Here is a 21,989-nt window from a genome sequence, read left to right as displayed (position 1 = left end):
AGAAACTATTTAATTTATTTGTCTAACCTAATTAATATAACTAACATCAAAATTCATAGCTCTTCAATTTCCTAATTAATATGTATGTATATATATATACGTTGAACTAAAAGAAACTAACGGATAAGAGATATTATAGATATAATAATGAAAAATAAATGCATGAATTTATAAATTAGCCACCATAATGTAGTAAATTAATAAGAAAGTTGACCAATAGCTATTATTATTGAAGTCAATGATATGGATGTTCATACTAAATCTATATTATATTGGTGTTGGTATATTCTAGAAATTAAAAAATATTAATGATAGATCTTTTTTTTTTGTTTAAAAGCACAATATTTACACGATCATTATGCTAAATATGTTTACAGTAATATATATATATATATAATTCAAATAAAAGGTATGTGTATTTATTGCTTTTCCAAATTTAAACGGCAGGTATATAATCTAATAATTAAAAGAATTTTTAGGATAGAAATCAAATAGATAAAAAACTTAGACATAGACATAAATAGAGTACACCACTCAACCTAATTGAAGACTCGATCTTCCAAAACTTGTTGTCCAATATAATTGATTGATACATTATGATTACAGTGAACATGACAGAAAGATATAAACTCTAGCTCACTGATCATTATTGACTTGGCCTTCATAATAAAGGGAACTCTAGAGAAATTGTCTGTTAATAACATTCAAGAAATTGATTACTTTTCAACGATTAGAATCAACCAAGATATTCAAGATTAAAGCAAATCATCATTGCTGCAAGAAGTTTCATTCATGTGTGTTAAGAGATAAACTTCAAGCTATCTAGATGAATATAATCCAAGTAATCTCAACGTTGACATGTCCAACCCATACCACTGAAACTGTAACAGAGAACCGAAAACCAAGCAACATCAACATTGAACCTCTAAGAAAAACTTTTAGATGAGCAACAAAAGATGTGGAGTAGAATGGTTGTTTTCTTGCCTTTGCCATCGACTTCCTCACTACGAATATGGTTGTGAAATATGCATCTCAAAATCATGAAAGCATGAAGTAATAATGTTTAATTAGAAAAAATGAAAGATGATTAGTATAGTGTAAAAGAAAAAGAAAAGAAAAGATTAGAATTAGATATGAAAAGAAATTGAGTATCACATGGATGGGGCCATCGTATAAAGGAAATTAATGTGATCACAAAATGAGACTGAAATCAGGGACCGGGAGGGGAGAGTACCCATGTCCCATACAGTGTGGTCGCCTGCGGGGTAGCATTTTTCCTTTTAACTAGCCGACTTTTTCCCTTTGTATGTTTCAATCCTCTACAACTCCACCATACCCTACTTTCATACTCTCTCTCCCATCCTAACCCTTCATTTCTTCATCTTCTTTTTCTTAGCTTTATTATATAGTAAGCTGCAATTCCAACTTGCAACCAATTATTTCTATTCATATTTTCCTATCATAATTATTTAATGGTATTCACATAACTTTACATCATTTTTCTTTCAATTTAAACTTTCATTTACTCTTCCTTCCCAAAATTGATTGTGTAATTGACGCATTGCATTCAAATGAATGGCTACATAATCAATTAATTTCTTTTTCTTTTTTTTTTAATTAATCTTATGCCCAACTATCCTTTTTTTTTTTTTCAAGACTAATAACCTAAACATGAAAAGTAAATTGGCCAAGGTTGTATTACAAAATTTATAAAACTCAATTAATTGTGGGTATGGCGAAATAAATATAATTAATTAAGTAAAATTAAAACATGTAATTTTATTAACTTAAAAAGCTATGAATGAATAGATTCATTATTTATTCCTTTCCAATTCAATGGCCTACCTTAATCTTTATGAATAAAACATATACAATGTGCATGTTCATAATTAAATATGATTTACATCCTAAAAAAAACATGTAATCTTTGTTGTAATTGCTATTTAATTAAAACGTAATGCAAGTTTATATATATAGCAAGGGAGGAAACCACTACATGCATCAAACATTTTTTGTTAATCAATTCATGATGGTTTATGTAAAAGGTGTCTAGAAATCAACCATAACTATCAAATAAGCAAAACATTACTATCTAAATATATGAGATGATCAAAGTTCGAAAAGAAAGTGTGTTGTTGAAAATATTATTGAGGATGGAACAACAAAGATAAGAGCTTTTGTAACCAATTAAGTTTAAGAAAATATTTAGAGTGATAAGAGCTATTTGCAATCTTGTTACGGTATGTAAACACAATGTTGGAGCTTTTAATGTGACGAGAAAATTTAAATATTGAAATATCGTTGAATAGAAACTCTAAGAAAAAACAGACCGTGATCAAATCATATTTTACCAAGTTGTTCCAATTATATGTGTAATTTTATGAAATTATTAATTTATAGTATTGAAGGGACCATAAATTTATATATGGGCCTTCAAAAAGTTATTATCTTATTAATTTACCAGAAGTATTGATCTACCCCTTGGGCTCAAGTCAAACACAGTAAATTTTATTTTTGTTTCTGTTTCTGTTTCTTGAGAGAGGGAAAATTTATTATTTTAGGGATGTTATTACTTTATAGAAGAGGGACAATGCTATTCAAGTAAAAAAAAAAAAACTACTGATTTGTCATAAATGTAATGAAATGTGTTAGTCGGTACCAAATTCATTAGTAAAAAAAATGGAGGCCTATTTTTCTTAAAGATCACATACTGCCTATTTCTTTTTTTATGAAACACATATAGTGCCTATTAAAGAAAATGTATGGATCAATCTGTTTTAATTTTGAAATATTAATTAGATTTAAAATATTAGTTTACATAATAACAGTTTTTAAAAATAGTAAATATAAAATTTATCAAAATTATCACATAACACACTATGTTACAAATATTGGTAATATATTGTAAGAATTTATCATTAAAAAAAGTCTATCAAATTATTATATTTGTATTCTTTTCTAAAAAAATATTACAATATATTTAGTTATTATTTCTAAAATTACAATATATTGTAACAAGAAACGTTTTAATTTATAAAATATAGCAAAATTTATTTACCTTTTCTTATGTGTAAATAATCCATGACATTTCCGAATTTCACCGTTAAAATACGCTTGGAATCTTGAATTCCGTTCAAACATGCGTATGTCAATATCTTTTGGACCCAATATAGGCCCATTGGGCCTTGGACCAATCGGAATTTGGTCACTTTCTCAAACTTTTTGAATAAGGTGTGATCGAGAGTATCACTTCAATAGGTTGAATTTGATTGCTTTCTATGGTGAATGATTTTGTTGCTGTTGATTCCTCTAAAGTCTCATCAAACTTCTTTACCATGGGTTTATGATTTTTCTGATATTTGTTGTAGTTAAAATGCATCGGCGCACTGTGTTGCATACAAAAGTTTTAAAGAATCAATCATCTTCAGACTTTATTACTTGATGTTTCTTGACCTGAGAATGATTTATGTTAACGATATTTTGTAATGTTTTTTTGTAGTTATCTACAAAGTTTGGATTTTTGTTGTTTGTAATTTGATTTATTTTAATAGAAAAAATCCCATTAAATATGGACCAAGTTCGAGTGCATAGCTTAAACGATATATAGTATATGAATAAAACGTTAGACACCTTATTTTGGAGACATTACGAATATGGTTCGCTTTGTAATTAATAAAAATGATGTGAATTTAAATCGTTTACGTAGAGACATCAAAGTGGAGGCCATCATATGTAAAGAGTTTACATAAGATTGAAGCATGAAATAATCACTTTTAAGTTATAACACCGTTTACGATATAAAATTGACTATATCGATTATTAATCACCTAGGTAACTTAATTTTTCTAAGCTAACTATAAACTCATGTTCACACGACATTATCCTTAGATTTATATAGGTGAGGGCAACTCATCAACGTTGACCCAACAAGTTTTGCATTTCAGAGGTAAAATTGAGTGTACAGTTAGAGACATGTGGTGCAAGACGAAATTTCACTTATACTCATTATAGAGTTAGTAAAATATGATGTTCCCTTAAACATTAAATCTAAGTCTTGAACAAAGGGTCCCACCCTCTCGTTGGTAAAAGAGAAATTCAATTTCGAGATAATCTCACTAACTCTTAGTGAGCTATGTAGAGGTTGATAGTGATGACACAAAGCCGACTAAGAGAAAGTACAACGTTGTATAATTTTACTAACCATTAGTTAGTTAAGTGGAGGTTCATGACGATCACACCAAATGGAATTTTTTTTGACAATTTAAGTTATTGTCTTTTAGAAAAAAAAATCACTAAAATTATTTTCTCTCCAACTCTCAACCTTAAGTCCAACCTTCAATTTCCATCTCTCTCTCACACACAAATCTTCCACTCATCGGATCCTACGACTTGATTTTAAGTCCAAATAATAGTGGATAATGAACGCTAGATCGGGCGGTCCGAGTTCATGTTCGTGAAAAGTAACGAGCAAATTAGGAACTACAAAGATATGTATAATCACCAAATCCTAATTTGATTTTATTTTAGGGTTTATCCACGTTAACTTAGTACAATTATGGTAAAACTTGATCCAATTTTCGCTCCACGTGCCTATTTTTCCATCATTAATATCATATCAGAAGGTATAATTAATTCATCTAATTTATTTATTGACAATTGTATTATTTGAGTTGGATGGACAAAAAGTAATTTCAACATTTTACTAATGAATCTTCCTATACATTTGACATCTAAGTATATACGTCCCTCAGTGTTCATCACTACTCTTTAAAGTCTGTAGTTATTATAATTGAAGCATAGATGGTTTAAAAGTAGTTACCAAGAAAGATTTTCAATAACCTTCCAAACTTTGATTGATTGAAGTAATGAATTAATAGGTAAAACATATAAAATTAATATTAATTTCACCAACTCAAACACATAACCAAAATATATGATACATAAATTCATTACATTCAGAGGAGTTAAAATAATTCATTAAAAAGAGACAACAACTAATCCCAATTGAGATAAAGGATTAGGTTTACATGAAGTTGATCATAATTTAAATCAAAGGAGTGTATCCTATTGAATTGAGTTTAGATGACTAATCTTTTGACCATCATATTTCTTTCCTTATATTATATAAAGTCATTTACAAAACATTAATAAAGAATGACTATTTATAAACCTACACTATTAGAACATTAATAAACCATTATTAAAGCATTAACTACACAAAATAAGTGTTGGTTGAGAAAAGTTAAAATATAATTTGTCAATCTTTTTTTTTCTCAAATAAATATTTGTACATCTTTTTACATATTTTAAATTCAAGTTATATGAGAATACCTAAAAATTAGTCTCACTTAAGCTTATTTATACCTAAATACTATAAGGTGGAGCGAATTGTTGCACAAAACTAGTGGAAGTATGTATTTGTGTGTTTACATCAATTGTATGTGATGGTTGAAGGAGAAAAAGAAAGAGAATAAATTTTGAATAGAAAAAGAAAATTGAGGAGGCAACTAATTTGAAAAACGAGACTACGAAAGTAGCTAAACAACTTTCAGCCTCAGATTGTGAGATTACATAATAGGCATAAGGAAAATGGGAGTTGCATCACGAACATTAGGGAGTTCAAAGTAATTTTAGACTTGCGAAGCAGTGAAATTATTTTATGCGTTAGAGGAGAAAGATTTATACGTTTCTCTTTTTCCTTCTAACTACAAGAGACTTTATAAATGAAAAATCAAATCTTGGTGGGGGAAAGGGCAAGGCAATGCATGTCTGATCCTTCCTGTTTCAGCTGAATTTGCTAAACATTGGAGTTTCCGCTATTTGGGTTTTGGAGTAATCGCCCCCATTTTCTCTTTTTTCCCTTTCTCCTCTGTCTCTCTTTTCTTTTTCTCGGACTTTTCTAGGATTTTTTGCAGAATAAGCATCGAAAATCGCCATTTCCATTTTTTTTTCTCCGTCTTATGGGTTCTGGGTTTGAATGCTGTTTTCATCCCATTTTTCACTTTTTTTAAGTTGTTGTTACTTTCCCAAGTCTCTCTTTGTTTTTTTTTTTGTGTTGTGGGTTCTCAGTGTTTAGTACAATGGCAAATACATCTGGGTTCTTTGCAACGTCAGTCCCGAGTCTAAGGACGAGGAATTTTCCATTAGGAGCCTGTTTTCGATCTGGGTTTAGATCATCTGATAGAATTCCTAAAGTAATATTCTGTTCTAGTTCTATCGGCGCAGAGAAGGTTTCTTCTGGAGCTTCCCCTTCTGAATCTCGTGTGCCCAGGTAAATTACTATATCTTCTTTTTCATCTTCAGTTTCTATCTGGTTTGGTTGTTTCATTGGTTTCTTCTGGATTGAAATGGTTCTTGAGAGCGGCATAGTTTCCTGCTCATTTGAGGGGGTTGAGATTGCTAGCATTGTTTACGAGTTGTTACTGGAACTTAATTTGAATGAATGAATTTCGTGGATTAGTGCAAGAAAATCTATAGTTGAATCATCATGTACCTAGAATTTAGCACAAACTCCTGAGATGATAATTTATTTGAACCTTCTCGGCGGGTAGAACAGTGGCGGTAGTTGGTGTGGTTTTGGATTTGGATTTGTGATTATAGAGAGTGTAGCTGTCTGGACTTTTTACAGTATCTGGATACTTGGGAGACAACTTACAATAGTCATGCATTTTAGAGGATAGCTCGGAGCAGATTTTATCTTGTTTATCTAGATTTGTGAAAGATGGTCCACATTTTTGTTTCAATTTTCTGGAAGAATATTTTCGTGCAAACTGACTGCAGTGAGATTGTGAGAATGGTTCAAATGTGTGAAAGCTGGTCCAGACTTTTACGGATATGAAGGAAAGAAAATTCTGGAAGAACAATTTGACATTTAACTAGTTTGGTGCCTTCATGTTTTCCCCATTACGTCCTTTTGCAACTGGCGTTTAACTTGGGATAAAAATTAGAGTGATAAGCTCAGGCCTTCATCTTATGATAAAGACATTTGCTACATCAATAAAAGGTTATCAATAAAAGGATAAAAATAGTACTTTTAGTTAGGAGATAACCCTCTATATGATCTCTTTTTTTGGACAAAATTCTTTTCGAGAGAACCTCTGTATGTTCTTTTGCTGATTAAGATGGTCATGCTAAAAAGGAAAAAAAATTTACTTTTACAGGATCCTCACCAGAGGCTGCAAGCTAGTTGGGTGTGGTTCAGCTGTACCAAGTCTTCAGATTTCAAATGACGATCTTGCAAAATTGGTTGATACAAATGATGAATGGATATCTGTTCGCACTGGTATTCGCAATCGAAGGGTGATTGCAGGTGTGTGCTACCTCATGAAGTAAACAGTAGGAGTCTACAACCAAATGAACAACTTACCATAATTGCATGACTTCGTTCACTTGTTGTTTAGAGTTTAGATAGTAACCGTAGCACAGTTACTCTTGAACTTGTTATATGGATCTTACTAGCCAATTATTTCACTTCTTTATTTGATTTCCTTGTACAATATATCTTTCATGATGATCCTAATTTACTAAGTAGCCTTTCATGAGTTCTTTTGAATAACAGAATGTCAAGTCGACAACTTCGTGGCTTTCTAGTTTCAAGGTTCGTAGCCTTTTCTGCTCATGGGATGGTGGTTTTAAGACTTAAGCTTTCTTCTTCCGATTCACAGGCAAGGATGGTAGCCTGACAGCTTTGGCAGCAGAGGCAGCAAGAGGAGCTCTTCAAATGGCTCAAGTTGAACCTGATGATGTAGACTTGGTATTAATGTGCACTTCGACACCAGAGGATCTTTTTGGCAATGCTCCACAGGTATGTGTTTCGCAGATCATTTATCCCAATATTTAAATAATAATTCGATATGAAGTAGAAGACATAAGTTCATAACTGAACTACATGTGTTGCTTGGTTCTCTGGATTCTGGAAAGTTCCGTTACTGTCTTTTGTGGGGATATGGAGTGAGAATCATTCTTTTTCTCCCCATTCTACTATGCCACCTAATTAGGGCGGTTATATAGCTGTTTCCATTCATAAAAATCCATTGCTTCTTCTAACCACCACAGGTTGACTTGGAGGTAGTTGGGGCAATGAGAAAAATGAGCTTGGAGGGGATAGTTTCAAACTATGCCACTAACTAAAGATTTAAAATCATGTTTCCTTTATCAACAAAATGTAGGAGAGTCTATTGATTGTTCCATAAGATTAGCGGAGATACGCACAAGCAAGCTTGAACACTCACGGACATATAAGAAAACTAAATCCACTGATTCCTTTCTATTTTGAAGATTTTGTCCCTAGTTCTTGTTTGCATAGCTATTGAGCAACTATTGAAGAAGATTTACATGATTCTTGTATATTGCCTTTGCCTTGAAGCTTGTCTAAGGTGTTCTTTCCCTATCAATGTTTGCACAACTAATTTGGATGGTAAAATTTGTTATGAATTTCACCAACTTCTCTCGTGCTTTGCTTATACAAGTTGAAATAAGAATGTAATATTTGGCTTAAAAGATTACATTATTGTTGGTGATATATTTGACTTAAACTTAACTTCTAGTTTGGATTTAGATTGTACCTCCTCAACTTATTGTTGGTGATATATAATTAAATTTGCCTTCAATCACCAACTTAAGCTTTTGGGTGAATTGGTGGTTTAATAATAGTTTATATAAGTGATGAAATCCTTTTTTTCCCTTTATATATACACACACATTTAATTTAATTTATTTTAATAATAAACAAAACTTTCATAATCAAAGAGAGAAATACAAAAGGAGGGGGACATTAGATGTCCCACATACACACGGTTTAAAAAAGGAGACCTAACTAGAGTAAATCTGTGTCAGTCTATAATTACAGCAACAAAATGAAAAAAAAAAATGAAGAAGAAAACGACCTAGTAGAAGCAAAAAAGGTAATCAAGTCCCAAAAAACATCCTTGTTTGTCTTTTGATTAAGAAAGATTTTGGAATTCCTTTTAAACCAAAACCGTTAGAGGAGGGCATAGCCACCATTGGACCAAAAAAATTTCGCTGGTGCTTTAGGGTAAGGGTTTTTTTATGACAATGATGAGTTGATGAGCTGATGGAAGGGATCCGGAGCTTTACTAGGCAACACCAAACAAGCTGAGCAGCCTATTCCCCAGAAAGCTACAAACAAGAGAAAAAAAACAAGATATGCATTAACTATCCAAACCCCAAAATTGGTTATTTCTGTGTCTTGTTGTCTTGTTATTGTACTGATGCCATTTTGCTGATCAACCATGTTTGTACTTTACCAAAGATACGTATTTTGCAATTGTTCTATTTTAGCAAACTTCACCTTCGATTGATTTTTCCGTGGATATTACTGGATTTATCTAAATCACATGCTTTTCTAATTGCCCTCCACTGCATTCCAGGTCCAAAAAGCTCTTGGTTGTAAAAGAAATCCTCTGTCTTATGATATAACAGCTGCATGTAGTGGATTTCTACTGGGTTTAGTATCTGCTGCTTGTCACATAAGGGGTAAAGAATCTTTGTTTTAGTCCTGTTGCTTAGATCAATTTTCCCCTTGGGTTTTAAAGCAATAAACTACCTTACCTATAACTGCAGGAGGTGGATTTTCTAATGTTCTTGTCATTGGTGCTGATGCTCTTTCTCGCTATGTCGACTGGTCTGATAGAGCATCCTGCATTCTTTTTGGAGATGCTGCTGGTGCTGTACTACTGCAGGTATAAGTTCTATAGTGAGGACAGTAAACAATAGAAACCGTTTTGTAATAAGGTTCTGACGTATGTAATATGTTACATCTTATTGCTAACGTTTATTTCCTACGAAACAAGTGGAATTACTTAAGAATTTCTTTCAACAATTTATTTGGTTTCAGGCATGTGATACTGAGGATGATGGTTTATTTGGTTTTGACTTGCACAGTGATGGGGATGGCCAAAGGTGTGCTTTTCTGATATTTTTCCTTGTTCCATTTTATGGTTTCGTGAGGTGTATGATTAGAAACGTAAGTCTGGAACAGGCATTTGAATGCTGGGATCAAGGAAAAGGAAACTGATAAAAGTTTGGGTTCTAACGGCTTTGTGGCTGGTTTTCCTCCCAAAAATGTGTCATATTCTTGTATTCATATGAACGGCAAGGAGGTGTTTCGATTTGCTGTTCGCTGTGTGCCACAGTCAATCGAGGCTGCCCTTCAACAAGCTGGTCTAAATGCATCTAACATTGATTGGTTGTTGTTACATCAGGTATCTGTGGGACTTTATTGTCTTTAGTTTAAAGTTTGAATTGAAACAGGGAAAATCCAGCCGAACTGATTAATCTTCTTAATTCTAAATTCAACTGTGACTTAAAAAGTTCTGTGTAGGGATTCAATAACAAAGTATTTACTTAAAATCTTCATTAAAAAATATGCAGGCGAACCAAAGGATCATCGATGCAGTAGCTGCTCGATTAGAGGTTCCATCAGAGCGTGTGATATCGAATCTGGCAAACTACGGTAACACAAGTGCAGCTTCCATTCCATTGGCATTGGACGAAGCAGTTCGAAGTGGGAAGGTGAAGGCGGGGCATACAATTGCAACTTCAGGTTTCGGGGCAGGTCTAACCTGGGGGTCTGCAATTCTTAGATGGGGTTGAAACTTGAAAGTCCCAAATATCATCTTCTACTAGAAGTAAGAAGAGAAAATGTATATGTTATTGCAGATTTTGGGATGCTGCAATGACAGTGACACTAGCTTGATGACAATCCAATCCCCCTTGGCTTCTTCTACTTGTTTGTTTGGTTTTTTTTTCCTTTCTTTTTAGAGATTTTGAACACTAGAGCTGAACTTTCATTCTTTCCTTCTGACTCACAAATAATTGAGTGCTGCTTAATTTAATGTAACCCCCTTCTTCTCTCTTTTTCCACTTTTCTCAACCTCTGTTCTTGTCAAATCTATCTTGATTAGGGAAGATAAATCTTTTTTTTTCTTTAATCTTTATGAATGAAATCATTATATCTTGTTATTTTGAATTACAAATAAAATTCAGGCTTTTGTTTCTTTAATCAAAATTATAGACTATTGGTATTGTTCTAGTGGTCATGATTGTTACTCTTTTAAGTTAGATTTTAAGGAAATTCTCCATTTACTTTTAGAGTTAAAAGTCTATCTACTACTTAAAACATTTATATTAGATGTTAGTATTAATACATTTATATTAGATGTTAGTATTAATACGTCTTTGAACTCAATTTGGAAATCTAATGTCTCATTGGAATATAATTTAATTTAATAGAGATTTATTAATATTGAAAAATTATTTCAAATGAAAAAATTTCTAAAAATATCTATAAATATAGTGAAATATAAAATGTATTCCAAATAGGTTTAAAGATATTTGGTTATATTTAAAAATAGATATATATGTTTTAAGAATTAATAAAAGAAAAATGAGTTGTAAATAATAATATTTACAAAATATTGGAAAATTTTAGATTGTATATAATAAGTTGTGAATCTAAAATTTTAATAAAGGTTGTTGGTTTATGGGGGTGTAATAATGATTTGTGTTGGGAAGGTTGATATTGAGGAAAAAGGCGTTTAGTTTTAGAAATGTGAAGTGAAAAAGAGAGAATATTTATTTCGTCTCAATCTCATTTTAACGGTCTTTCACTCACTCTCACTCCCAATTCCGTTTCCGTTTCCATTTCCAAAATGTCATTCTCTTTGCAATCTCCGCCGTCTGCAACCATCCCCCCGTCTCTCTCGCCGTCGCCCTCCTCCTCTTCCTTCCTTCAGGTCAATTTCCCTTATCTTTTCTTTTTACATTTACCATAATCCTTCATTATGATATCGGTGAGCTGACTGATTCAATCCTTCAAATCTTTCCTCTTCAGAAAAAATTGGGCTTCTCAGCTGGATTATTCACACCCTCCATTCTAATTTCCCATTCCCCTACATCTCTTCCTTTAACTTCTGCTTCCTCCGGCTTCTCCTCTTCCCTCGACACCGGTTTTTTTTTTTTTTTCTCTCTCTCTCTTTACCCTTTACCGTTATTTTCAGCTCAACAACGTGCTGTTTTTTTTTTTTTTACCTCCCCATGTTCTTGTTTTCAGGTTTGACATCTGAGTTAGACGCTGTTTCTAGCTTCAGTCAGATCGTTCCTGACACTGTCGTTTTTGACGATTTCGAGAGGTATAATTTCCAACCCTCTAGTTACATTCTTATCATTTGATTCAAATCTAGTTGGATGTGCTTGTTTGGAATTGTGAGATTATATTTCTAATTTGGAACTGCAGGTTTCCTCCTACTGCTGCTACTGTTAGCTCTTCTCTCCTTCTGGGCATATGTGGCCTTCCTGATACCATATTTAGAGTAGGCGATTCAGTGTTCTTTTTCTTTGTTTTAGATAATAGTTACAAAATGGAATTTTCTATTTATTAGATAATAGCTTCACCATTTGGTCTATTTATTGTTATGGTGTTGCAATTCAAATTTGAATTTTCTGACATTCTACAGAATGCGGTTGATATGGCATTGGCTGATTCCGAATGTTTTGGGCTAGACAACCCCCAATTGAAATATTCCTGTATTTTTAACAAGGTTGATTCTTTCATTTTACCTTGTTTGTTGGAAATATTTCACTATTTTGAAGAGATCAATAAATGGTAAGTTGGGTCGATTTGCAGGCTCTAGTAAATGTTGGTGGTGATTTGGCAAAACTAGTTCCTGGACGTGTTTCGACTGAGGTGGATGCGCGTGTTGCGTATGACACACATGGCATTATAAAAAAGGTTTAGCCTTCTTTAAGTCTCATCCTTGTAAACCATTACATAACTTCAATCATGTCGGATCTAGCCTTATTTTCCTAGCTTGTGTGATCTTTTGGAACTAATTCTTTTTTCATTTGGGGGAACCTCTAGTTTTTTTCAATCTTTTATATTTGTTCTGTTTCAATAATGATTTCCTTTGGGAGGATCTAAATGATTGAATATCGATTTTAGCATTCTAACTAGAGATTCTTCAATTCGTCAGAGTTTTCATATTGCATAATAATTTTACCCATTCAGTACAATGGGTATGCTTGTGTGTCTAGTTTACAGGGATGTATAAATCATATGCAGATGTTGGATGTTTCACTTGTGTACCTAGAAATTTTATAGTTTTTTGTTTGTGGATCAAAGGTGCATGACCTGCTGAAATTGTACAATGAAATCAATGTTCCTCCTGAGCGGTTGTTGTTCAAAATTCCAGCAACTTGGCAGGTGAATTCTGACTTATGGGCAGAACAGTCTGTCTTGTTGATTATGAAAATTTTATTTTATGGATCTGGGGTCATGATACTGATCAGCAAACCAACAATTACGATATTAGGGTATTGAGGCCTCAAGATTGTTGGAATCAGAGGGAATACAGACACATTTGACTTTTGTATATAGGTATTCTAACCTCCTTGCTCAAGGACCTATTTTGTGCTTTATTTGGAAATACGTTAGACACTAAATTGCAAGTTTGGGATCCTGATTTTTTTTTTTTTTAATATTTTAGGGATCTATCAGACAGAAAATTAAAAGCTAAAGGACTTATTCAACATTTTTTTAGCTTAGAGACCTTTTAGACACAAAATTGAAAGATTAGGGACTTATTTGACATGTTTTTGCTTCTCATTAATTGTTATGATTATATGCCAATCTTTTTATGTATATATGATACAGATGTCTATCTTCCTATCTCTCTGTCAGTCTACATATATACCCTTTCATGTACTAACTGTTATGTCAAGCCTTCGCCTCATGCTTACCAACTAATTCATTCCTCAAGCTAAAACATGGAGATTGTATATCGTTGGCTCTCTCTCTGTATGGTCTAACCGATTGCATTGTATAAAATGTAAAATAAGTATTACCATGGTGCTGTCCTGTCCAACTGATAATTATCCCGCATTAATCATTAATCTTAGTTCCTGGAAATTCTCTTTTGTCAAATCAATGTTGTTCAATATAATTAAGATGAAACAAAATCAAGAAGATTTTTAGCATATGATAAATTCAGTTAGAATATGTGGTCTATTTCAACTGCCATCGCCTTGCCAGTGCCTATCACACTAGGAAAAACACGAGTCAACCAATACCCTTATTGTATTCATTTTTAGCTCTCATATTTTATTGACAGTCTCTCTCCATGTTTCTTTAGCTTTGCCCAAGCAGCAGCTGCTGCTCAAGCTGGTGCCTCTGTCATTCAGATTTTTGTTGGTCGTCTACGTGTAATTTTCTTACCTCTTTCTAATACTAATCAGAAACACTTAAATTATCTTGTTGAATTCATGATGTTACTCAGAAACTTTTTATTTTACATTGCTGATACACATAACTACCCTTCAGGATTGGGCTCGGAATCACTCTGGTGACCCTGAAATAGAAGCTGCACTCAAAAGAGGAGAGGATCCTGGGCTGGCTTTGGTTAGTTGACTTGGATAATGATGTTCAGCTGAAGAAATACTGTCCATTTTATTCAATTATTTTCTCTACCCCCAAGCGTCACTTCATTCTAGAATGTCAAGCAGACAATTTGTTGAGTACAATATATCTACAGTTCCACTTATCACTGTTTTGTCATTTGTGACATTAAGCCCATAGTTTTGTGACATTAAGGTGGTAATTGGAGTTTTCTATCCAAACACTATTTCGATATTTCTCAAATCTGTTCAGCATCTTTTTACTGAGTCAAGAAATTGAACAGAACGGTACAAAGAATGCTCATACAATGGCCCTTCCATTATTGCAGGTGACAAAGGCTCACCATTACATTCACAAATATGGATACAGATCAAAGTTGATGGCAGCAGCAGTTAGGAATAAGCAAGATTTATTCAGTCTTCTGGGGTAAATCATATGATAGCATCAATGAAAATTTGTGAAATTGTCATACTTGTCTAAATACGTTTCCTGCTAACATCACCATTTTCTTCTTCCTTCAGCGTGGATTATATCATTGCTCCATTGAAGGTATTGCAGTCCCTTAAAGAATCAGTTACCACTCCGGATGATAAGTACTCTTTTATTAGGAAACTCTCTCCGCAGTCCGCAGCTAATTACATTTTCAGTGAGGACGAGGTCCATTTTCCTTCCTTGACCTTCAATTATACTCGCACATTAGGCTTTTTATAACATGAGTGTCAAGAAATTGCCTTATTCAACTTTGTTTATTTTTGTCAAGAAATGTTATATCCTATGGAAGAGGTAGAACTTTGAAAAGTGTTTGTGTGAAATGAAATCTATAATGATGTTATTTTATCTGAAGGCATCAGTTGCTAATTTTCAAGTTTGGAAAACTCTTACAAAATTCATCAAATGGGTATGTATAATTGGAAAATGAATAATTTTTGCAGGTAAAAAAATGGGACCAATTAAGCCTTGCATCAGGAATGGGGCCTGCAGCTTTGCAGCTGCTTGCTAATGGTTTGGAAGGTTATGCTGACCAAACAAAGCGAGTTGAGGAGCTTTTCGAGAAGATTTGGCCACCCCCAAATGTATGAAACCCTTGGCCTTTGGTATTTACAGAAATGTTGCTTTTTCTTCATGAATAAGAGCTGGTGAATGGTTTGTGTCTGAATACTCTAATAAATTCTGTTCTACAACTTCTGCTTTTCTGATACCCCTTAATGATAGAAAATCAGATGTGTTTGTTGTATAATCTTCCGTTTCAACTTTCTGTTTTGTAGAAATTATTGAAAGTGGCTACCCGCTCTACCATCTTATTTTAAATTTCCAATGGTATGTTTGGATTAGTCTGTGGAAGAAAAGTGTTTTTCCCTTTAAAAAGTTATTTTTATTTATACTCTTTTTATAAAAACTATTTAAAATAAACTTTCAAAACTATATTTTATATTTGTATTTAGTACTACGATTATGAGAATAAAAGATTGAATCTCTTACCTCTAAGATTAAATTTCACGCAAATTATCAATGTGTAAGCTCATTTTGACGTAGAATGTCATATTTTGATACAATATTATATACTACCAATTGATCTAAAAGTTTAGGTTTATGGATTACTATAAATTATGCGGTCACACACATTCACCCCAAGGTATCCCGATCAATACCCGAGCAGGGAAAGAATCAAAACGAAGAGTAAATTCATAAAATACCATACTGAATTCTCTGCTGTTTTGTTCCTTTCTCATTCATCTACATGAAAACCATATATTTAGACTTTAGAGGGTTGGTTTTGGCCCTAAAATATGTAAACGTAATTCCTGAAAATCCTCTAAACAATGGGCTGTTTGTTATCTAAAATACATATATAATTAGATTTTGGAAATGCAATGCATTCATAATAATATTCCTAGTAGTAGATAGATACTATATCAACCAGCATACCCCCATCTCAACTTTAATTTAAATCTCCTAGTTAGCACAAAATGATTCGATTCCTAACAAAACCAAACCACTCATACATTTTCTCAATGGTCTCTCCTCATACCATACGAGTCTATTAGTAATACATACAAGTTTATTATTGAGGGAGTGTTGAGCGACAATGGAGAAAAAGCTAGAGTCAGATTTCATTTCGTACACCAAAGTGTTTCAGCCGTTTGATATCGTTTGAGTTTAATAAAAGTTAGGTCATTGGGATCAGGACCATTAAAAAAAAATAATGAAAGGACAAGAAAACGTCATGTTCCAAAGTCAAAATAGTAGAGAACCTAATGGAGTGATGCATATGCAAATTGGAAACACCAATTGAATCTTTATTCATACATTTTCATCCCATAACCAAACAACAATTTCCCATATCATATTTTATAGTTCCAATCTCAATACTTATACTTATAATGTACTAAATAAATGGTTTTATATAATCACACATCGCCCTCTTTCCTCTCATTTTCGCTTTCAAAATTGATGAAAAATTCTATTAGCCAAACACTTCGGATTGATTTAAAATATTATACCTTTATCTATAAATTTTGTGTTTAATTTATATTTGTTCTCGTGGTTTTAAGATGTTATTAAAATTATTCTTTTTGCCAATCTTTTCACTATTAAAATTAATAAAAGAAAATTCAACATCATTACTATTTAAAATTAATTGAAGTGAAAGTTAATAATAAATAATAAATACTAAATAAAACTATATTAGCTAAAGAAATTAAGGGTAAACGTGTAAAATATCGAACCTTATACTTATAGGCCAAATAAAAGGCAATTTCAAACTAGATTTAAGCAAAAATACTTGAAGATAAAATGGAGTATTTTGAAATCTAGGGATGAAATGAAAACGACTCAAAACTAATTATAAAATGTGCGATCCAATTTTTATTTATTTATTTGAAAGTACCTTAAATTAAATGGCTGATTTTTTTTTTATTTTTTATTTTTAAATTCTAAGTTACTATCAATACATTATGAATCTTCAAAAGAAAAAAGAAAACAAAAACTTAGAATAGAAATTTGGGTGGTTTGTGTTAATTGTTTCATTAAAGTGCTGATATTTGTTTGAAAATGTAAAGTAATTCTACAAATGATTAATAAAGGTAAAAGGAGAAGACAAGTGTAAATTTGATGTATGTGTTGATAATTAAAGAGTAGAGAGTGATTATTAGAAAGAAAGAGAGAAAGAAAGAAAGAAAGAGAAAAAAAGAGATGGAAATCGGATGTGATTCATCTAAGAACGAATGAATATCGGAAGTTGGGAGAGCCAAGAATTGTGGAAAAAAGACAACATTTTTGTTGTTCAAATTGCCATTATATCCATTTCTATATAAATTCTTTCATCTTTATATACATTTCTATATAAATTCTTCCTTCCATTTTGGTATATCAGCAAAGCCCCACATTTCTTTCCCTTTCCCTAATTTCTCTCTCCACTCTTCTTTCTCTACAACCAAACAAATTTAAATATAATACCCCTTCTCCTTCAAATCAATACCTTCCATTTTTATTGCCTTTCTCTTCTCTTCTCTTTTCTTTTCTTTTCTTTTCTTTTGTAAGTGCTTAATATCAACACCTGATTCTCATTAATCTCAAACCATTCCCCTTCCCATTCATATATGGTGACTTTTAATCATTTTCCTACTTTCTTTGCCTCCGGTCATCACCCGGAAAATCTTCCTTTTTACAGTCCTCTTCCTGGCGATCCCCTTCAATCTCCCTCCATTCAACGGCGACCCGTTAAGCGGACCCTCTTGATTTCATCTGGCTTTTTCTTGGTTTGCTTATTGGTCGCCATTATCGTTCAGAATAATGTGGATTTTGTTGCCACATTTCCAGGACTTTCGTTCTTGAGCTCCAAGTCGCCGGAGATATTGCCTCCGGTGTCACGTGGGGTGTCGGAAGGTGTATCGGAAAAGGCCAACCGGCACTTTATTGGACAGAATCTCGCTTATTTTCCTTGGAATAACAGTATGTTGTCATGGCAGAGAACCGCATTCCATTTCCAACCAGAGGAGAATTGGATGAATGGTATTCTTATTCTTTCCCTTTTTCTTTGAGGAATTAAATCTCTTCTTGTTTATAATTACGTGGGTTTGATATGGTGGAACGTTTATGAATCTTCAAATGAAAGAAACAAACAAAAAGTGGAATGGAAAGTCATTCATTACCTTTTTGACTTTTCAAAGCAAGAAAAAAACAATGTTCATCCTATATACCACTATAACATGTTCTATAATGTGTGTTTTTGTTTTGTTTTCTGCTTCTTTGCAACTTCTGATTGTGCTTCTTGGGGGAATCTACTTGTTTCTGGTTCAGATCCTAATGGTAAGCCATTTTTATTTTGCCTCATCAATCAGAATTGAGTATTGATTGTGTTTGCCTCCCCTTTTGGGTAATGATTGAAACTTGAAAATGTAATAGGTCCTCTGTATTACAATGGTTGGTACCATTTCTTCTACCAGTACAATCCACGTGCTGCAGTGTGGGGAAACATTGTGTGGGGGCATGCTGTGTCAACAGATTTGATTCATTGGCTTCACCTTCCATTGGCCTTAGTTCCAGACCAATGGTATGATATTAATGGAGTTTGGACTGGTTCTGCCACTATTCTTCCTGATGGCCGAATCATGATGCTCTACACTGGCTCCACAAAAGAGCATGTCCAAGTTCAAAACCTGGCATATCCAGCCAACTTGTCTGATCCTTTGCTCATCGATTGGGTCAAATTCTCTGGTAATCCAGTTCTTGTTCCCCCACCTGGCATTGATTTCAGGGACTTCCGTGACCCCACGACTGCGTGGTTCACATCCGAAGGAAAATGGCGGATAGCGATTGGATCAAAAGTCAATAGAACTGGGATCTCTTTAGTGTATGATACTGAGGACTTCAAACATTTTCAGTTGTTGGACAATCTGCTTTGTGCTGTTGCTGGTACTGGAATGTGGGAATGTCTAGACTTCTTTCCTGTATCTAAAGATGGGAAAATTGGGTTGGATACTTCAGTTAATGGACCTGACGTGAAGCATGTTGTAAAGACAAGCCTTGATGATGATCGACACGATTACTATTCACTTGGAACGTATGATGAGAAGACTGCTACTTGGGTTCCTGATAATCCCAAGATTGATGTTGGGATTGGCTTGAGATACGATTATGGGTTATTCTATGCGTCCAAGTCTTTCTTTGATCATAAGAAAGGAAGAAGAGTTTTGTGGGGTTGGATTGGAGAAGCTGACAGTGAATATGCTGACGTTCAGAAGGGATGGGCATCATTGCAAGTAAGCTGATTCATTTATAAGTTCCCAAATTATCTAATGGATTCATCTTTAGTAGCATTCTAATACAAAGGCGTTTTGGCAGGGAATTCCAAGGACTGTTTTGTTTGATAACAAAACTGGAACCAATTTACTCCAATGGCCAGTGGAGGAGATAGAAAACTTGAGACAAAGAAGCCATGCCTTCCACAATTTGGTGATCCATCCAGGATCGGTGGTACCCCTTGAAGTTGGCTCATCAACTCAGGTTTGTTTTTGCAACACATCTTCAATCATTGCCAATGTGATAGATGTATTTTCTTGCTAACAATCAGGGTGAAACTCCCCAGCTAGATATTTTTGCTGAGTTCGAGTTGGACAAGGAGGCTGTGGCAAAGGCAATTGAAACCAATGTAGAATTCAGCTGTCAAAGAAGGGGTGGGGCAGCTATCCGTGGCGCATTGGGACCATTTGGTCTTTTGGTACTTGCAGACGAGACCCTCAGCGAGCATACTCCAGTCTACTTTTATGTTGCAAAAGGCCAAAATGGTACTCTCAAGACTTTCTTTTGCACTGATGAATCAAGGTATACAAGTTCTCCTATTCGAATTCAGTTTTGTCCAAATAGAGATAGTGAATGAACTCTAAAGTCTAAACATTTCGGTGCTTCAGATCCTCGGAGGCTAACGACGTTTACAAGCCAATTTATGGAAGTTCCGTTCCAGTACTAGAGGGTGAAAAGTTCTCTTTAAGAATACTTGTAAGTCCCAAGAGTCCCTTCTTTCATTCATTCACATGTAAACAAATCAGTTAGTTGAACAGAGTTGAGATTGAATCATGTGTGGCCATTCAGGTTGATCATTCAGTGGTGGAAAGTTTTGCTCAAGGTGGAAGAACTTGCATCACATCAAGAGTTTATCCAACAAAAGCCATCTATGGTGCTGCACGGCTCTTCGTATTCAACAATGCTAAGGATACGAATATTACAGCCTCCCTCACGATATGGCAGATGAATCCTGCATTTATCCGCCCATACCACCCCGGTGGAGATCACGACTCATCCAAAAGTTGTGTGGTCTTGTTACCAATCTACCTGTTCCTACTAGTTTCATTGTTGCATCTGATTAAATGGGATGTGCAAGTTTGAGTCGAGACAAGTAAAGCCTGAAGAAATTCTGCAGAGAAGAAGAGTTATTTGTACATATGTTTGACGTTTCTATAAATTCTATATTTGTGTAGTGAAATGAAATTCATTTGAAAGATGATGGAAGAGAATAGTGTTTTTGTTTCTTACATGTAGATGGTTAAATATGTCATATTTGTTGATATATTTAATATGACATATTCAAGGCATGAATGTTTAGGAATAAAATGATTATATTCAGTTTATTATTTCCCATTTTTCTGTAATTATTTGAAGAACACAAATATGAACATACATTTTTTTTCTCTCTTTTACTTTTTTTAATGTTTCTACATTTCCTATTGAGATTTTAGGTTTGATTTTTTTAGAAATGGCGTTTAAAAGTGTTGTGGAGGGATTTAACGAGCTTCATTGAATTAAAATAATTTAAAAGGTGTAATAAATTTTGTTGTTAATGATTTTTTTAATTAAAATAATTTCTATTGATTTTTATATGAATTATACCATTTTTAACCCAAAAATTGTAAAAAATAACAAACTTGATAAAATATTGATAAAATATTTACAAATATGTAGCAAAAGTTTCAAATTCAAATTTTATCAATAATAGACATTGTATGAGTGATGTTAATTTATTTTGTTATTTTAAAAAATGTAAGTATGCAAGCTTTTCTCCTTTACTTCATTTTGTTTATAGTTTTTTTTTTTCTATGTGAGCCGATTTGTTAATATGCATTTAGAGTAAATTAATAGTTTTTGATTGATTGTATGTTTGAGCTTCCAAATAGATTTAAACTTCAAAATTTATTTTCTTGAATTTTGACAAATTGCTTTAACTTTCTGTTCACTTTGAAATGATTAAAGTGGAGTATTTTTTTTTTTCTTTTTAACAAATTTTTATCTTTCTATTTATAGGATTGTGAGGATACCGTATAGATTTGGCCAGTTGGGTTTAGTGACTTTGAGCCCAAACAACTTTTTTTGCTTGGGCTTATTTCAATTTAATCCAAACCCTTTTCACTATTCGTTACAAACTAGACATAGTTACAAATTTATCAATTAGATTCAAAATAATTAAGTATATAGAAACATTTTAAAAAATTTACAAATATAGCAAAATTTATCAAATTCTATCAATGTTATAAGTTTATCACTGATAGACTATACGAAGTCTATCAGCGATACAAATCTATCA

The 21,989-nt window shown here is 33.1% G+C and overlaps 3 protein-coding genes across 3 annotated transcripts; all 3 read left to right on the top strand.

Annotated features, from left to right (window-relative positions):
• The first annotated feature begins 5,611 nt into the window (after nucleotides 1-5,611).
• Nucleotides 5,612-10,884, top strand: LOC101215700 (3-oxoacyl-[acyl-carrier-protein] synthase 3 A, chloroplastic). The gene is made up of 8 exons (XM_004147542.3): nucleotides 5,612-6,271; nucleotides 7,161-7,309; nucleotides 7,665-7,804; nucleotides 9,390-9,495; nucleotides 9,583-9,701; nucleotides 9,857-9,921; nucleotides 10,001-10,223; nucleotides 10,393-10,884. The coding sequence occupies exons 1-8, from the start codon at nucleotides 6,081-6,083 to the stop codon at nucleotides 10,612-10,614; spliced, it is 1,215 nt and encodes a 404-aa protein (XP_004147590.2). The 5' UTR covers nucleotides 5,612-6,080; the 3' UTR covers nucleotides 10,615-10,884.
• Nucleotides 10,885-11,570: 686 nt separating this feature from the next.
• Nucleotides 11,571-15,744, top strand: LOC101215470 (transaldolase). The gene is made up of 13 exons (XM_004147541.3): nucleotides 11,571-11,756; nucleotides 11,855-11,969; nucleotides 12,074-12,152; nucleotides 12,257-12,332; nucleotides 12,477-12,560; nucleotides 12,647-12,751; nucleotides 13,142-13,222; nucleotides 13,332-13,396; nucleotides 14,151-14,220; nucleotides 14,339-14,416; nucleotides 14,742-14,839; nucleotides 14,935-15,070; nucleotides 15,346-15,744. Exons 1-13 carry the CDS (start codon nucleotides 11,673-11,675, stop codon nucleotides 15,490-15,492), a joined length of 1,218 nt encoding a protein of 405 aa, XP_004147589.3. The 5' UTR covers nucleotides 11,571-11,672; the 3' UTR covers nucleotides 15,493-15,744.
• A 2,027-nt stretch (nucleotides 15,745-17,771) lies between these two features.
• LOC101215227 (acid beta-fructofuranosidase) lies at nucleotides 17,772-21,101 on the top strand. The gene is made up of 7 exons (XM_004147540.3): nucleotides 17,772-18,424; nucleotides 18,713-18,721; nucleotides 18,818-19,674; nucleotides 19,757-19,918; nucleotides 20,001-20,236; nucleotides 20,323-20,410; nucleotides 20,504-21,101. The coding sequence occupies exons 1-7, from the start codon at nucleotides 18,013-18,015 to the stop codon at nucleotides 20,795-20,797; spliced, it is 2,058 nt and encodes a 685-aa protein (XP_004147588.1). The 5' UTR covers nucleotides 17,772-18,012; the 3' UTR covers nucleotides 20,798-21,101.
• The last annotated feature ends 888 nt before the right edge of the window (nucleotides 21,102-21,989 follow it).

The sequence above is a fragment of the Cucumis sativus genome, chromosome 5 (assembly GCF_000004075.3).
Source record: "Cucumis sativus cultivar 9930 chromosome 5, Cucumber_9930_V3, whole genome shotgun sequence".
Classification (NCBI taxonomy): Eukaryota; Viridiplantae; Streptophyta; class Magnoliopsida; order Cucurbitales; family Cucurbitaceae; genus Cucumis; species Cucumis sativus.
Note: the sequence above shows the minus strand (reverse complement) of the source record. Positions and strands in the feature narration are given on the sequence as shown.

Coding starts and splice junctions, on each gene's coding strand:
- LOC101215470 (XM_004147541.3), top strand. CDS start 11,673: ATGTCATTCTCTTTGCAATCTCCGCCGTCTGCAACCATCCCCCCGTCT. Junction 11,757..11,854: donor CCTCCTCTTCCTTCCTTCAG/GTCAATTTCCCT, acceptor TTTCCTCTTCAG/AAAAAATTGGGCTTCTCAGC. Junction 12,561..12,646: donor ATTCCTGTATTTTTAACAAG/GTTGATTCTTTC, acceptor GTCGATTTGCAG/GCTCTAGTAAATGTTGGTGG.
- LOC101215227 (XM_004147540.3), top strand. CDS start 18,013: ATGGTGACTTTTAATCATTTTCCTACTTTCTTTGCCTCCGGTCATCAC. Junction 19,675..19,756: donor AGGGATGGGCATCATTGCAA/GTAAGCTGATTC, acceptor GCGTTTTGGCAG/GGAATTCCAAGGACTGTTTT. Junction 20,237..20,322: donor TTTTGCACTGATGAATCAAG/GTATACAAGTTC, acceptor TCGGTGCTTCAG/ATCCTCGGAGGCTAACGACG.
- LOC101215700 (XM_004147542.3), top strand. CDS start 6,081: ATGGCAAATACATCTGGGTTCTTTGCAACGTCAGTCCCGAGTCTAAGG. Junction 7,805..9,389: donor TTTTTGGCAATGCTCCACAG/GTATGTGTTTCG, acceptor ACTGCATTCCAG/GTCCAAAAAGCTCTTGGTTG. Junction 10,224..10,392: donor ATTGGTTGTTGTTACATCAG/GTATCTGTGGGA, acceptor AAAAATATGCAG/GCGAACCAAAGGATCATCGA.